The 17413-nt window shown below is 34.6% G+C and overlaps 1 protein-coding gene across 1 annotated transcript; it reads left to right on the plus strand.

Annotated features, from left to right (window-relative positions):
• The first annotated feature begins 8192 nt into the window (after positions 1 to 8192).
• On the plus strand, positions 8193 to 9005 carry LOC100510954 (olfactory receptor 4C13-like). The gene has a single exon (XM_021082023.1). It carries the CDS (start codon positions 8193 to 8195, stop codon positions 9003 to 9005), a length of 813 nt encoding a protein of 270 aa, XP_020937682.1.
• Positions 9006 to 17413: the final 8408 nt, after the last annotated feature.

Below are 17413 nucleotides of genomic sequence, written 5' to 3' on the forward strand. Positions count from 1 at the left end.
CACAGGACAAACAATAATCCAGGTGGGATCTCAGCCCCGCCCCTCAGTAAACAGGCTACCTAAAGACCCCTCAGGCACACAGCCATGTCGAATCTCACCCAGAGACAAAGCCCCACCCACCAGAGGGATAGGAATCAGCTCCACCAACCAGAGTACAGGCAACAGCCCCTCCCATCAGGAAACCTACAACAAACCCGCATACTTACTTCAGCCACAAGGGGGGCAGACACCAGAAGTAAGAGAGGCTATAACTCTATTATCAGTAAAAAGGTCACCATGCCAAAAACCTATAAAAATGCAAAGCCAGAGAACTATAACTCAGAAGAGGGAAAAAGGAAAAACCCAAGAAAATCAGCTAAGTGATGAGGAGATTCTCAGCCTCCAGGAAAAGGACTTTAGATTGTCGATGCTGAAGATGATCCAAGACGTTGGAAATAAACTGGAAGCAAAGATGGATAACTTGCAAGAAACACTGACCAGAGAGCTACAAGATATAAAACTTAAACAAGAAGAGATGCAAAATACAATAACTGAAATAAAGAGAAAATCAGTAGAAGCAGCCAACTGCAGAATACAGGAGGCAGAAGAACAAATAAGCGAGGTGGAGGACAGATTAGTAGAAATTACGGATGCAGAACAGAAAAGAGAAAAAATATTGAAATCAAATGAAGAGAATCTCAGAGAATTCTTGGACAATGTTAAGTGCACCAACATCCGTATTATAGGGTTGCCAGAAGGAGAAGAGAGAGAGGAAGGGACACAAAAAATATTCCAAGAGATAATAGCCGAAAACTTCCATAACATGGGAAAGGAACCACTCAGTCAAATCCAGGAAGTTCAATGAGTACCATATAAAATAAGCCCAAGGAGGAACACTCCAAGACACATCATAATCAAACTGACCAAAATTAAAGACAAAGAGAAAATCTTGAAAGCAGCTAGGGGAAAGAAACGAATAACATACAAGGCAACCCCAATAAGGTTATCAGTAGATATTTCAGCAGAAACTCTGCAGGCCAGAAGGGAGTGGCATGATATGCTATGAAATGTGATGAAAGGAAAAATCCTCCAACCAAGATTACTCTACCCAGCAAGGCTCTCATTCAGATTTGAAGGAGAAATTAAAAGCTTTACAGATAAGCAAAAGCTAAGTGAATTCAGCAACACTAAACCAGCTTTATGACAAATACCAAAGGAACTTCTCTAGACAGAAAATAAAAGGCTGCAATCCGAAAATGAAAACTACCACCAATGACAAGGCTCACCAGTAAAGGTATATATAGAGTAAAGTTATGAAATCACCCATGCACAATTATGCTACCAAAATCATAGGTCATGAGAAGAGGAGGCTACAAATGCAGGACACTGAACATGCACGTGCAATTAAAAGACCAACAACTTAAAACAATGTGGTATATATATAGACTCCTATATCAAAATTTCAGAGTAACTGCAAACCAAAAAGCTACAAATGATATGCAAACAAAGAAAAATCAACTGAAATACTGCACTAAAGTTAGTCATCAAACCACAAGGAGAGACAACAAGATAACAAAGGAAGAAAAAAAAGAGCAAGAAAAACAAATCCAAAGTAACTAATAATATGGCAATAAGACCATACATATCAATAATTACCTTAAATGTTAATGGACTAAATGCCCCAACCAAAAGACATAGAATGGCTGAATGGACAAAAAAAGAATACCCATATAAATGCTGACTTCAAGAGACCCACTTCACTTCTAGGGACACATACAAATTGAAAGTGAGAGGATGGAAGAAAATATTCCATGTAAATGGGAATCAAAAGAAAGCTGGAGGAGCCATACTCATAACAGACAGACTTTAAAAGGAAGACTATTTTAAGAGACAAGGAAGGTCACTACATACTAATCAAAGGATCAATCCAAGAAGAAGATATAACAATTTTAAATATCTACACACCCAACATAGGTTCACCATAATATATAAGGCAACTGCTAACAACCTTAAAAGGACAAATCAACAATCACAAAACAATAGTGGGGAATTTTACCCCCACACTTACGGAAAGGGACAGATTATCCAGACAGAAAACAAGAAGGAAACACAGGTCCTGAATGATGCATTAGACCAGATGGACTTAATAGATATTTATAGTACATTCGATCCAAAAGCAACAGATTACACATTCTTCTCAAGTGCACATGGAACATTCTCTAAGATTGATCACATCCTAGGCAACAAATCAAGCCTTGCTAAATTTAGGAAAACTGAAATCATATCAAGCATCTTTTCCACCCAAAATGCTATATGACTGGAAATAAGCAACAAGGAAAACACTGCAAAAAATAAAACACAAACACGTGGAGACTACACAGCATGCTACTAAACAACCAACGGATCACTGAAGAAATCAAAGAGGAAATTAAAAAATACCTAGAAGCAAATGACAACAATTATACGACACTGTAAAACCTAAGGGATGCAGCAAAAGCCATTCTAAGAGGTCAGTTTATAGCAATACAAGCCCACCTTAGGAAACAAGAAAAACCTCAAATAAACAACCTACCTTTACATCTAAAGCAGCTCGAGAGAGAACAGCCAAGACCTAAAGTTAGTAGAAAGAAAGAAAGATGAGAGCAGAAATCCATGATATGGAAATGAAGAAAATGATAGAAAAGATCAATGAAATTAAAAGTTTGTTCCTTGAAAAGATGAACAAAATTGATAAAAAAATTAGCTAGACTTATCAAGAAAAAAAGAGAGAGGACTCAAATCAATAAACTTAGAAATGAAAAAGGAGAAGTAAACAACTGACATCATAGAAATACAAAGGATCATAAGAGATTTCTAGATGCAACTATACACCAATAAAATGGAAAACCTATAGGAAATGGAAAACTTCTTAGAAAAGTACAGTCTTCCTAAACTAAAGATGAAGTAGAAAAGATGAACAGACCAATCACAAGTACAGAAATTGAAGCTCAGATTTAAAAACTTCCAACAAACAAAAGTCCAGGATGGCTTCACAGGTGAATTCTATCAAACATTTAGAGAAGAGCTAACACCTCTCCTTCTGAAACTATTCCAAACAGTTGAAGAGGATGGGAAACTCCCAAACTCGTTCTACAAGGCCACCATCACCCTGATACCAAAATCAGACAAAGATACCACAAGAAAATTACAGGCCAATTTCATTGATGAACATCGACGCAAAAATCATCAACAAAATACCAGCAAACCACATCCAAAAATACATTAATGGGATTGTACAACATGATCAAGTGGGATTTAACCCAGGGATGCAAGGGTTCTTCAATATCTGCAAATCCATCAGTGTGATACACCACATTAACCAACTGAAAAATAAAAACCATATGATCCTCTCAATAGACATGGAAAAAGCCTTTAACAAAGTCCAACACTCATTTCTTATAAAAACCCTTCAGAAAGTGGGCATAGAGGGAACCTGCCTCAATATGATAAAGGCCATATATGACAAACCCACCACTAACATCATTCTCAATGGTGAAAAGCTGAAAGAATTCCCGCTGAGATCAGGAACAAGACAAGGATGTCCACTCTCACCACTACTCTTCAACATAGTTCTGGAAGTCCTAGCCATGGCAATCAGAGAAGTAAAAGAAATACAAGGAATTCAAATGGGAAAGGAAGAACTCAAACTGCCACTATTTGCAGATGACATGATACTATACCTAGAGAATCGTAAAGATTCTACTAGAAAACTCTTAGGGCTCATCCATGAATTTGGCAAAGTCGCAGGATACAAAATTAATGCACAGAAATCGATGGCATTTCTATACACTAACAATGAAAGAGCAGAAAGAGAAATTAGGGAAGCAACCCCATTTACCATCACATCCAAAAGTATAAAATACCTAGGAGTAATCCCACCTAAAGAGACAAAAGATCAGTACTCTGAAAACTATAAGACAGTGATGAAAGAAATTAAAGAGGACACAAACAGATGGAAAGACATACCATGCTCGCAGATTGAAAGAGTTAATATTATCAAAATGACTATACTACCTAAGGCAATCTAGAGATTCAATGCAATCCCTATCAAATTACCAAGGACATTTTTCACAGAACTCAAACAAAATATTTGAGAGTTTGTTTGGAAGCACAAAAGACCCAGAGTAGCCAAAGACATCCTGAAAAAGAAAAATGGAGCTGGAGGAATCAGGCTCCCTCACCTCAGACTATACTACAAAGCAATAATCATCAAATCTGTATGGTACTGGCACAACGACAGTAATATTGATCAGTGGAACAGGATGGAAAGCCTAGAATTCAACCCACGCACCTACAGCCTACTAATCCAGGACAAAGGAGGCAGGAATATACAATGGAGAAAGGACAGCTTGTTCAACATGTGGTGCTGGGAAAACTGGACAGCCACATGGAGAAGAATGAAATTAGAACACTCCCTAACACCAGACACAGAAATAAGCTGCAAATGGATTAAAGACCTAGATATAAGACCAGACACTATAAAACTCTTAGAGGAAAGCATAGGCCCAACACTCTCTGGCATAAACGACAGCAACATCTTCTCAGATTCACCTCTAGAGTATTGACAATAAAAACAAAATAAACAAATGCGACCTAAGCAAACTTCAAAGTTTCTGCACAGCAAAGGAAACCCTAAACAACACAAACAGTCAACCCACAGAATGGGAGGAACTCTTTGCAAGTGAATCAACTGACAGGGGATTAATCTCCAAAATTTATAAACACCTTCTGCAGCGCCATACCATAAAAACAAACAACCCCATCCAAAAATGGGCAAAAGATCTAAACAGACAGTACTCCCAGGAAGACATGCAGATGGCCAAAAAACACATGAAAAGATGTTCAACATCACTCATTATTAGAGAAATGCAAATCAAAACCACTATGAGGTACCTCCTTACACTGGCCAGAGTGTCCATCATCCAAAAGTCTACAAACAATAAGTGCTGGAGTGGGTGTGGAAAAAAAAGGAACATTAGTACACTGTTGGTGGGATTGTAAATTGGTGCAGCCACTGTGGAAAACAGTATGGAGATTCCTCAGAAAACTAAAAATAGACCTACCATTTGAACCAGGAATCCCACTTCTGGGCATCTATACAGAGGAGACCACAACTTGCAGAGACACATGTACTCTGATGTTCATTGCAGAACTATTTGCAATAACCAAGACATGGAACCAACCGGAATGTCCATCGACAGAGGAGTGGATCAAGAAGAGGTGGTACACATACACAATGGAATATTACTCAAGCCATTAAAAGGAATGAAATACCAGCATTTTTAGCAACATGGATGGACCTAGAAATTATCATGCTAAATGAAGTCAGCCATACAATGAGACACAAACACCAAATGTTTTCACTGACATGAGGAATCTGAAAAAAGTTCAGACTGAACATATGCTGACTCACAGACAATGAACAGATGCTGACTCACAGACATTGAAAAACGTATGGTCTCCGGAAGAGACAGTTTGAGGGGTGGGGGGATGTGCTTGGGTTATGGGATGGAAATCCTGTGAAATTCGATTGTGATGATCATTATTCAAGTACAGATGTGATAAAGTCATTTGAGTAATAAAAAAACAGAAAATACATATGTGCTATAATTACAGATAAAAAAATAGACAAGCTTATTGTGCCTTTTTGGAAGCCTCTTTAAATCTCCTTGCACTGCATGTGAAAATGCCTTTTTTGTTACTGTGTACACATCCCAAGAAGGATGCATCAATGATGGAATGATCCATTTGGATGCATTTCTACCATACATACCGCCTCCTGCCTCTGGGGCCAGAGCCATCTATAGAAGATCATAGTGTTTGAAATGAATCCATTTGAATTCAACTCTCAGGTTTTCTTTGAAAAACATATAAAGCTTTAGGCTAAAAGGAAATATTTAGACCATTTAAATGACTTACTTATATGCTATTGATATGATATTGAATTATCTGAAGAGTCTCTTTCCTATTGCATCGTATGTTCCATACTGAAAGGTACTTATCTCCAAAGAAAGGCATTTTGAAGATGGAATTATTTTTGAAAATTCTCAAATATCATTTATATCACCTAATACCAGAATGTAAGTTTTTCAACAGTGCTGATGCTTGTTAAAGATTGTTACTTTACACATGCATATATATAATCATGATTTTCAACTCCTCTCAAATAGAGTAACAGTGCATTTCATCTCCCCACATTCTTTAAGAGAAAGTCAATAAGTATCATTAATCTAATTTAACATAGAGATAACGAAATTTGTAGGACCCAGCTCTCTAACACCAGATATCATTCTTTTAACAAAAGACACATTTTAAACAATTAAGACTAATCATGAGAATGTAAACAAAATTAAAATACACTTCACACATGCAAATATATAAATATTAATATTAAGTTATATAAATCATAACCTATTTAGTCCAATATTAAGATGTTTTCCTTGGATCCACTTTTATCCATTATATGAGTCTCCTTTAGCTTCTTTCAAAGTAAAATTGGAGATGATTCTTCCACACTTTATTGCATGGTTAAATGGTTTTCTGTATTATTGTTGAAAATGTCAACTCCTCCTACTCCTACATGCATAGATATTCATATAAATAAGTGAAGATTCTTTGTCTATAGCAGTGTAGTGGATATGTTAATATACATTTCCTCCATTGATACTCATAATAACCTGAGTGGACATTATTTTTCTTATTTGATATTAGAGGAAACAATGTTGTAAGGTACTAAGAAATATTATCTTAGATCAAGAAGTTGAGAGTGGTGAAAATCAATTTTCTAATCTGATTTTTTTTTTTCTGATTCTCAAATATACTGAACCACTGGGATCATCATTTCAACACATTTCAGGAGTGTCTGTGGATTCATACTTTGTTGGGAACCTGGGGAGGAAAGATAGTAGAGTGAGGGAGAGACAAAATTAATATAAACCTTCAATGAAAGCAGGACCACATAGTTATTCAAAATTGGAAGTTCCAATATGTTGTACTGTGTGTACATGTCTGAGTCTGTGTGTATGTGTATTTATATGTCTGTCAATGAAATTGGTTCATAGATACTTCCCTCTGAAATAGTATTAAGTAACCATAATTGTTATGGTCATATCAAAAGGAGTTGACTAGTTCAATAGTGTTCATTTTAACTTAACAATATAGAACATGGTTTAAGGATTTGGAGTAAAAAAATATAAGATGTATAATTTGAGCTACTCTAAGATCTTCCCTTTATTAGCTGCTTGATTTTGTTAAGATCCTTAAGTTCTCTCTGCTTCTACTCCCTAGTGTGTAAAACAAGTACAAACATGATAGTGGTAATCATCTCCTAGGTTTGAAATGAGGAATAACCAAATGCCTGAAAAAAAAAAAAAAAAAAAACAGAGTGCAGTAAGTATTCAATAAGTTAATTAAAACTAATTTCATTGAAGTATAGTTGATATAAATTAAGTTTTAGTTAATGTTATCTTATGTATTATTATTAACATTAGTTGCTAAAATTCTTTACTGTGGTCCACATGAGTGGAATAATACCATGAACAGGTTTCTATTGTGCCATGCCCATAGCAATCAATTCTTAAAAGCATATATATCACCTATTGTAAAGTTATTGCATTGAAGAAACCTGGTTTCCTGTACCCTTTTCATCACTTTAACATCACCAATGCCTTAATACACTTAATTACATTTTAAAAGTTAATTCTCTGGCTTCCATCTCCTTACTGATCCTCAGCCCACTTCATCCAAGTCACACAAATCTCTTTCACAGACTTCTACGTAGGATTCCCTCTCTCACAAATAGCTCTTCTCATTATACTCATGTTATCCTATTCTTGCAATTGTATTCTAATATTTACACTCATATTTGCATTTTCTCATATACTCACAATGGAACAATTTTCAAGAGATCAGACCATTTTTTATCTCAAGGAAAATATCATATGAATTTAGAATCCAGTAGAATATAGACATTTGGTATTTATTAGATGGAGAGGCTTAATAAACTGAAGGTTGAGCTAAGAAAAAGCAGTTTTTTCTGGTAATGTGGTAAACAATAATATGAACTACACAGAGACTAGGAATGATGTGACAGAATTCATTCTACTGGGACTCACAAAGATTCCAAAGATGCAGAAAATCATATTTGTTGTGTTTTTGGTCATCTAACTATCTCTATGGTAGGAAATGTGCTCACCATCATCACCATCACTACCAGCCCATTAATGGGGTCCCCCATGTATTATTTCCTGGATCACCTCTATTTAATTGATGCTTGCTATTCATGTGTCAATACCCTTAAACTGGTTGTAGACTTGCTCTATGAAAAGAAAACAAGCACTTTCACTGGATGCATGATCCAAATATTTGGGGAACATTTCTTTGGATATGCTGATGTTATCCTGCTTACTGTGATGGCCTATGACTGCTATGTGGCCATCTACAAGCCCTTGCAGTATGCAATCATCATGAATCAGCAGCTTTGTGACTTGCTAGTGGGAGTTTCATGGATGGGAGTCTTTCTTCATGGATTCATACAGATCTTTTTCATCTTCATGTTACCCTTCTGGTTTCCTAATGTCATTGATCATTTTATGTGTGATCTAAATCCTTTTCTCAATCTTGCCTGCACTGATACACATACTCTAGGCCTTTTTGTTGCTGTAGACAGTGTATTTATCTGCCTGATAAACTTCCTACTCTTGGTTGGCTCCTATGGGGTAATCCTTCACTCCCAAAGATTGGAGGCCAGATGTAAAGCCCTCTTGACCTGTGTCTCCTATATCACAGCAGTTGTTATAGTCTTTGTGCCATTCATATTTGTGTACCTGTTACCATCAGCTACTTTAACTATCGATAAAGCAGTTGCTGTATTCTACACTATGATAACTCCTATGTTAAACCCCTTAATCTATACCTTGAGAAATGCCCAGATGAAAAATGGTATTAGGAAATTGTGTAGTAGTAAGGCTACTTCAACTGAACTATAAGTATGCCTTGCAGAGCCTCCTTTCCTGACCACTTGCATCTCTCACAAGCATCCTATCCTAATAAACCTATTTCTTGCCTATCAAAAAAATAAATATATAAATGCTCCTGTAAACCAAATCTGATTGAAGACAGGAATGTGTCATAATGATATTTTGTTAATCTCAGCAAATAATACCTATGAAATAAAGAAAAAAATCACCACAAAGCATAGATTCTGCAAGGAGAGTTGAAATGGGTGAAAGAAAAAAGGGGGGAGGGGACTATCCCAGGACTATTCTTCAAATATTTGGAAAATTCTATCAAATTGGTACTCACTATCACTAAATTCATCCGTTAATATGGATTTGAAACTTTTATTCTAATAAAATGACATAAAGGCAATAAACAAATATACTGGTATTTAGTAATAATCTCTGCAACAATCCAAAAAGTTGGGTAGGAACTGCTGTTATCACCATTAACAGCTGAGGGAAAAAACAGAAATGGGTAAGTTCCAAAACAAATATTAAAGAACAAATAACCAGAATATAACTGATCACTCAGACTATGATCTTAACTTCTGTGAGAAATCGTCAGGAAATGATGACAAAAAGGTAACATAACTAGAATAGCCACCATTCATAGAGGTGGGCTGTGGGACTGTGCTGGACCATATATATATATTTAATAAATAATGTGATCTATTACATGTATATCATCATATGCAGAAATAATTTCCTTTTAGTTTTAATATATGTGTTGCACTATATATTAATATATATTAGCATATGTACTATTATAGAGTTGGTTTATTAAATATAACTAAATTCAAATAATGTTGTTAGTAAATCTGCCCATTTTTAAATATCATGGCTGATGGTTAGATATTTCCTATAACATCAAGTTATGTAACTCCCATAGGAATATAAAAGATGGGCTATTTAATCTCTCAAGGATACATAATGAATATTACATCATGTTTCCAAATTTCCTTATATCACTCAGAAACATTTTGTATTCTTCATGTGACCATCTTATGGTGATAAACAATCAGAATGAGGCATTTCATTTTATTAAAAGTATTAAAGTAATGTTCATGAATTTCAATGTATTGAACAATTATATTGGAGTTCCCACTGAGGCACAGTGGGTTAAGAATCACACTGCAACAGCTCAGGGTCACTGTTGAGGCATGGGTTCAATCCCCAGTCTAGTGCAGTGGGTTAAAGGATCAAACATTGCTGCAGCTGCAGAGTAGGTAACAGCTGTGGCTGGGATTCAATCCCTGGCCTGGAAACTTCCAAATGCTGCAGTACAGTCATTAAAAAACCAAAAAAAAAAATAGTCATAATATATGTGCATTCTTGTAAACAAGAGTTTGAACAAGCAGAATAATATGTGGTTTATAATAATTACCAAATGAATAAATATAAGTATAAAGATGAATACATTTAATAAAATAAAGAAAAAAGTAGTACTGGAGCCTATAAAAATATTTCTACCTTTATCTGAGACTCTTATTTATATATCTTCTGGAAACTACAATTTGTTTTTGTTACTGCTAAAACTAGGAATAAGAAAATTTATTCAAACTGAGTATTCATTATATGAAGAAATAGTTTATCTTGATATTCTTCCTGCTCTCAAAAAGATTTCATCACACTATAAATGTAGCTTGTTTTTTGCTATATTTCTATGTTAATCAGTTTGCTTTTTGGTCACATACATCATTAAAAGCAGTTTTTGGACTGCATAGTTTCATCTACACAAATTTGGCAGTTTCAAAAGAAACATATTCCATTCATTTTTTTCCAGCATTCATTCATTAAACAACAAGTCTTTTGAGTCCAAGGATGGCACCAGGTACATTGAGGGTTGTGGGGCTTCAGTGGTGAATAAAGAAAAACCTGAGTGAGGCTTTAACAGAGAGACTCCTAAAAGACAACAGAAAACTACATCACAGTATTATAACCAGTAAGATAATGAAGCACAGTGTGCATAAAAGTTTGTTTGGAAGACACACAACAAAGACCTTGGTGGGTCAGAAAAAAAAAATTCAGGATGAAAAGACATCAAAATGGGATGCAATGGATAAAATAGAAGCAGCAGAATGAACAGTTATCAGGGAGAGTAACATTGTTGCTATGCGGTAGAATATATACCAAAGGTCAGAAGGTGAATATAAGGCTGAAGAATTCCTAATAAATTATATAACTCTCATGAGCTCCCCTCCAAGCCAATGCTGATTCTCCTCAGGATCTACCACAGATACCTCAAGTTGCTTTTAGTTCTTTAACAAGTCAAATGTCCCAGAAGGCCCCTAAAAGTGAGGTACAACGTGACTCATGAGGGTGAATTACACTCTAACATAACTACTTGTGTTTTCTAACAGACAGAAATCTAGGGAATATATGTGGGAATGGATAATCATAGGAAAAAAACATAAATTTTGATCAGGCTTTATTTGTTGATAAAAGAGAGATTCTGCATTTAACATTGCTGCTGGAAGAGTTAAGAAACACTCCAACAGTTTGCATGGTGGTGATGAACACATGAACTGAAAGATGGCCCACAGTGAGTGGCTTAGAAATGCCAAAGTTGCCTTTGTTTAATGTTATTAAAGCTGTGAATAAATTAGAATATTTGATTCAATGTGTCAATTAAAATCTACTCAGCCACACTGGGAGGATGCAGAGACACAAATTTCATCAATACCCTGAGAAATAAATTTGTAGAGAGAGCTTCACCATTCTTGACAAGATCTGTGATGGCTGTTTTCCATGGGCCAGACCATTAGTGAAAATTATGGTCACTGGTTTTGGAAATCCAAGTTCAATGGAAGTAACCTAATCCCAGATATCAATGGCCAAACTATGGCAGTTAATCCCAAAGGCAATGTGGGCATGGTTACCAGAATGGATAACAGAGTCAAAATAACGAGCAGAATAATACACACAAGAACAATTATCATGTTGTCTAGTTGATATTGGTTTCCCTAGAAGTGAAATAAATAATAATTGTAATCAATTCTTAGTTCATCTGTGTTAGCAGAACATTTCTAGCTTATGTGAACCCAATGCTAACTGGAATCACAAAAGCAGAGATTCATGTCTTTGCAATCAATTCTTGAATTTAAAACAATTTATAGATTTATAATTGAGTAAAGGGGAGATTGGGTCCTCTTGTGGAAGGACCCTTGTATATTGCTAAAAATTTACAATGTATCTTTCTCCCAGGCTTCTCCAATGGAACATATGGCATTTGATTGAGTAAATTTGCATTGTGGAAAAGGAAAGAATCAGAACTTTCAGGACTACTGACTGATCTGAAAATTATTCCAGGAGATCCAAAACAATACTGTGGAACAGCAGAGTAGTAGCTGATAGAAATTTTTATGATTTTTGGAACTTCAGTTCAGGTCTATTTGCAGTGGTCCATGGTCACAGAACCCATGCTGCAGTTTTTTGCCCAGTTCCAGAACACATAATTGGAATGGGATAATTAGCAATGTGCAGAATACCCACATTGATTCCCTGACATGTGAAGTAAGGGGTAGTGTGGTGAGAAAGGCAAGTGGGAGGCATTACTACTGTAATGAGTCTGTTCTTGACTTGGATATAAGAAGATTTTCTTTAGGTATTGAGCCACAGTGTATATGCTAATTAATAAACTTTATTTTTAGAGTGATTTTAGGGTCACAGCTAAATAGAGGGAAAAGTACAGAAATCCCATATACCTCTGGTCTCCACAATGGAACAATCTTCTCATCAGAATGATACATTTGTTAAAAACAAAAGAACTTACATTGATTCATCATTATCACCCTAATTCATAGTTTATTTTACATTAGGGGTCTCTCTTGGGACTGTATATTCTATGGGTTTTGACATATATAGTGACAATACCCAAAACAGTAGTAACATACAGAAGACTTTTACTGCCCCCAAAATCCTCAGTGCTCCACTAGTCCATCCCTCTTCCTTTCCTAACCCTTACATTCACTGACAGTTTTTCTGTCTCCAAAGTTTTGCATTTTAAAGAATGTCCTCTACTTGGAGAACAGAACTGTGGTTGCCAAGGGGGAGGGCAAGGGAGTGGGATGCACTGAGAGCTTGGGGTTAATAGATGCAAATATGGCATTTGGAGTAGATAGTATAGCACAGGGAACTACATCTGGTCACTGGAGGATAATGTAAGAAAAGATGTGTGTGTGTGTGTGTGTGTGTGTGTGTGCGCGCGTGCGTGTGTGTGTGTGACTGGGTCACTTTGCTGTACAACAGGAAATTGATAAAACACTGTAAACCAGCTATAGTGGAAAAAATAAAAATCATTTAAAAATTTAAAAAATAATTTCTTATAGTTTAAATTATATAGCAGGGAGCATTTTCAGTTTTGATTCTTTCAGGTTGTGATATACACTTAAGTTTCCTGCATATATTTGCCTAGCTTAATAGCCCATTAATTTTTTGATCTGAATAATATTTCATTATCTATCTATACTACCAAATATTTATCTATTTACCTACTGAGGAATAGTCTTATTTTTTTTCCAGGGTTTGGTAATCATGAATAGAGCTTCTGCAAACATCCATGGGCAGTCAAACTTCATTTTTTGTTTTGTTGTTTTGTTTTGTTTCTTCATCAGTTTTTAGGCCACATCTTAGTTGTCTTTTGCTATTTTTTTTCTTGTTGTTGTTGGTTTTGTTTTTGTCATTGTAACAGAAGAGGTCTTTGATTCTTGATAAAATGACTAGTCATTTACCCATCATTTTAATTTTATTTGGCCACAGCATGCAGAAGCCCCTGGGCCATGTATCAAATCCATGCCACAACAATGCTGGATCCTGAACCCACTGAACCATAGGGAACTCTTATCAATTTGGGATAGATAATGGTGGTAGAACAGTTAATTTTTTTATACTGGTCCTCAAGTTTTGTTAGAAATGTTATTAAACTCAGATTAGTAAGTGAAACACTAGTAAATTTATTGTCAGAAATTTGAAGTATTAATTCTTGTTTTGTAATCACAGGCTATTATTATTATATTCAATAGGGCACCAGGAAAGTCTACCTCCAGGAATCACCTTAAAACAGATTCCACTCTAAATATCTCTTTGTTGCACAACTCATTTCTGAATGGTGCTAGATTATGTCCATGTGAATGTTTTCCAGTAAATTTAATAAATTATTTTATTTTTACTTTTCAACTTCTCCACTACCACTGAATGTGTATTGCTGTGTGTTCTGAGCCTGAGGTCCAAGGTGTTTAAAATACAATTATTATGAGAAAGCAATTTTTTCTTCACAAATTACTAATAAATATAGCATTGCCTTCCTTTGGCTCAATTATCTTTTCCAAGAAGTTTACACTATATATGCCATCTAATATGTCACCAGTTAACTTAGTTGCTAATTAAATTTATTATACTGAAGTTTGAATTGGTTAATTATTACTTTAACTTGTCCTATTTTTCTCATTCCTCCCATTTAAGGTAGTTCTTGTCCCTTTCTTTCACACCCACCTGTTTTCTTTCATAAAGTCGTTTAGCCAATACACTTCTTCAAATTAATTTTGTTCTTCTTTGAAAATAATATTTGATGCTAATTTTTTTTCAAAGAATTTTTCCTTTGTGTATTTCTCAGAGTATAGATTAATGGATTGAACATAGGAGAAATAATGGTATAAAACAGTGCAATTATTGCGTCTTCAGGAAATGTAGTGGGAGGCCTAATATAAATAGCAATAACAGGCTCACAAATATAAGATGACTATGGTGATTTGAGATCCACAGGTAGAAAGGGCTTTTTGTCTTCCAACAGCCAAGTGATTTTTTAAGGTGAATAATATAATTCCATAAGAAACAGATAATAGAGCAAAGGTACCTGAGGCAATCATACCTGAAAAGGCAATCACAAGGGTTGTAATCACAAGTGATATAGGTATCAGTACAAGCAATTTTTAGCAAAGGAAAATATCACAGAAATAGTGATCCATTTCATTGGGATCAGAGAAAGTTAACCTGATTGCCATAAAAAAAATGAGGAAAGGCATGGACAGCCCCAATAGCCCAAGCAACTAAGAGTAGGAGATTGCATCTCGTCCTGTTCATGATAATCACATAGTGGAGAGGTCTGGAGATGTCAACATTAATAATCAAAAGCCATGGAAGTAAGAATAAAGATCTCAGTGTCTCTGAAGAAGTGCTCAATAAGGACCTGTAACATGCAATTGTCATAGGAAAGTTTTTTTTCCGTCCACTAGCATGTCTCCAATTAATTTAGGTGTAACACTAGGGGTACAGCAGATGTCTATGAAAGATAAGTGGCTGAGGAAACAGTACATTGGTTGGTTAAAAAATGACTGCACTGAATGGAGATAAAGATGAGAAGGTTTCCCACCAACTAAGAAAGATACCAGAATAAAAAAACATACAGTATAATAATATTTGTATGAAAGTCCTAGAAGAATGAACTCTGAGATGTTTCTGTGGATTTCTGCTTCTGTTTGGTATAGGTTATATGCAAATAATTTGTGTTTCTGAAAAAATAAAATATAAATTTGGGTGAAAATTAGTATTATGAGCAAAATAATATAAAATGTTCTTAAAATAGATTAACATGAAGAGAATCACTATTAACTATTATCAATTTATTGAATTAACTTTAAAAATTTGTATTATCTCATTTCATTAATCTAGTGTAGAATAATTTATAATGGAAATAATTAAAATATTATAATAAATTATTACTAGACATAATGAATGTCATAGTGATATTAAATGTTTAAACATTATTTTGAAAATAAAGCATTTGTTTGCTGTTAATATTTATTTTCTATAAAGCAGAGAAAGCTAATTGACTTACCTAACAAAAAAAGATTCTTTTTCATATTTTTCAATTCTTGTGGCTATATATTAGGCCAACTTTCCTTCTTTTTATATTGTCAAATTCCCTGATTTATCTGGGAATGAATCCCAAAGAAATATATCCAGTTCTAACTGCTGAACTTTCACTTGGGTGAAAGACATGCTTCATTGCCTGTGATTAAATATCATCAGTCAGTCATAACAAACCAATGCAATGGTTGTTACATTAAAGAATAGTTGAGAAATATACATTATGAAAGAAGGCCAACTAATGACTTAAAGTATAAAAAATAATCTGCAAATTATGTCTCATAATTTAAAGATATTATTTAATCAGTATAAAAAGGTATGGGACAGAAAGAATTCACTTCCAGTGGAAATTTTATCCACTGATAAGAAATTATCTGACAACAGTGGGTTTGCAAAAACTAGCATATCTTGCGTGTGACAGTCATATCTTGGCCCACAGATGTCTATTTTGGAAAATGCATAATGCTTTCATGGTTAGGTGTAATTATCAAACCAATTGTTTAATCTCTTTTAAAGTCTTTTCTTTTTCAGCTTAAAATTAAGATATCATTACATAATTCTGAAATTGAGTAATATGAAATACTCCAGTGATATACATGGTTCACAAAAGAAAGTTCTTTTCCTTTTAGTCTTTCCCATTTGAGCGGGTAGTTTAGCAGCAAAAGAAATTGTCATGCATACATATATAACTAGCTATAACAGAAAATGTTTTTAAAAATTCACACACAATTTAAATAAGTACAATCTATTAAACTACAATTTAACAATATGATTATGAAAAAATTTAAATTAGTTTGGGATAGGCTGATTAACTTAGGACATTTTTAACATATACCACTGTTCTGAGTTTTCCTGCACTGTAACAGTATAATAAAATCTTTTTTTTTTCAATTTCCTACACTTGAATAAATCTTTTACCAGTGTTTGGCATAACACAGGAGCAGAATCTTTTATATTTAACTTAAAATTGCCAGGACATATTTAAATTCCCTCTTAGTATTTTAAAATGTATGATGTTATAAATTGACTTTGGTTGATTCAGGTGAAATTAGTCTATGCAAAATGTCAGGTATTACATAGGAAAGTCCTTAATATTTGTAGATACTCAAGCCCAAACTGAACCTTTTCTTAACAATCATATGGAAGAATGCATATAAGTATGATATGAGATACAAAGAAATTCACTGCCAGCTTGAAATTGCTTTAACTTGAAATCTATTATTATTAATATTTTTTCATTTAACTAATGCATGATTAAAACTACAGTATGCTCTAACATTTTTACCATAATCAAATGATCACCTGCCTCAGGATGAGTAATAGCTTTAAGATGGAAATTATACCAAAAATGCATAAACATATAATTACCCTAGCACATGGTTGATGGGACAATTACCACAACAGTAACATGGATAATTCACTACCTACAGACCTGAGTGGCTGTCAGCTTGGTTTGAGGATGCATCAGTAATAATTCCACCACCACACCCAGATATTAACTCTGACAATTTGTTTCCAGTATAAACAGTTGA

The sequence above is a fragment of the Sus scrofa genome, unplaced genomic scaffold (assembly GCF_000003025.6).
Source record: "Sus scrofa isolate TJ Tabasco breed Duroc unplaced genomic scaffold, Sscrofa11.1 Contig42, whole genome shotgun sequence".
In the NCBI taxonomy this organism is placed as follows: domain Eukaryota; kingdom Metazoa; phylum Chordata; class Mammalia; order Artiodactyla; family Suidae; genus Sus; species Sus scrofa.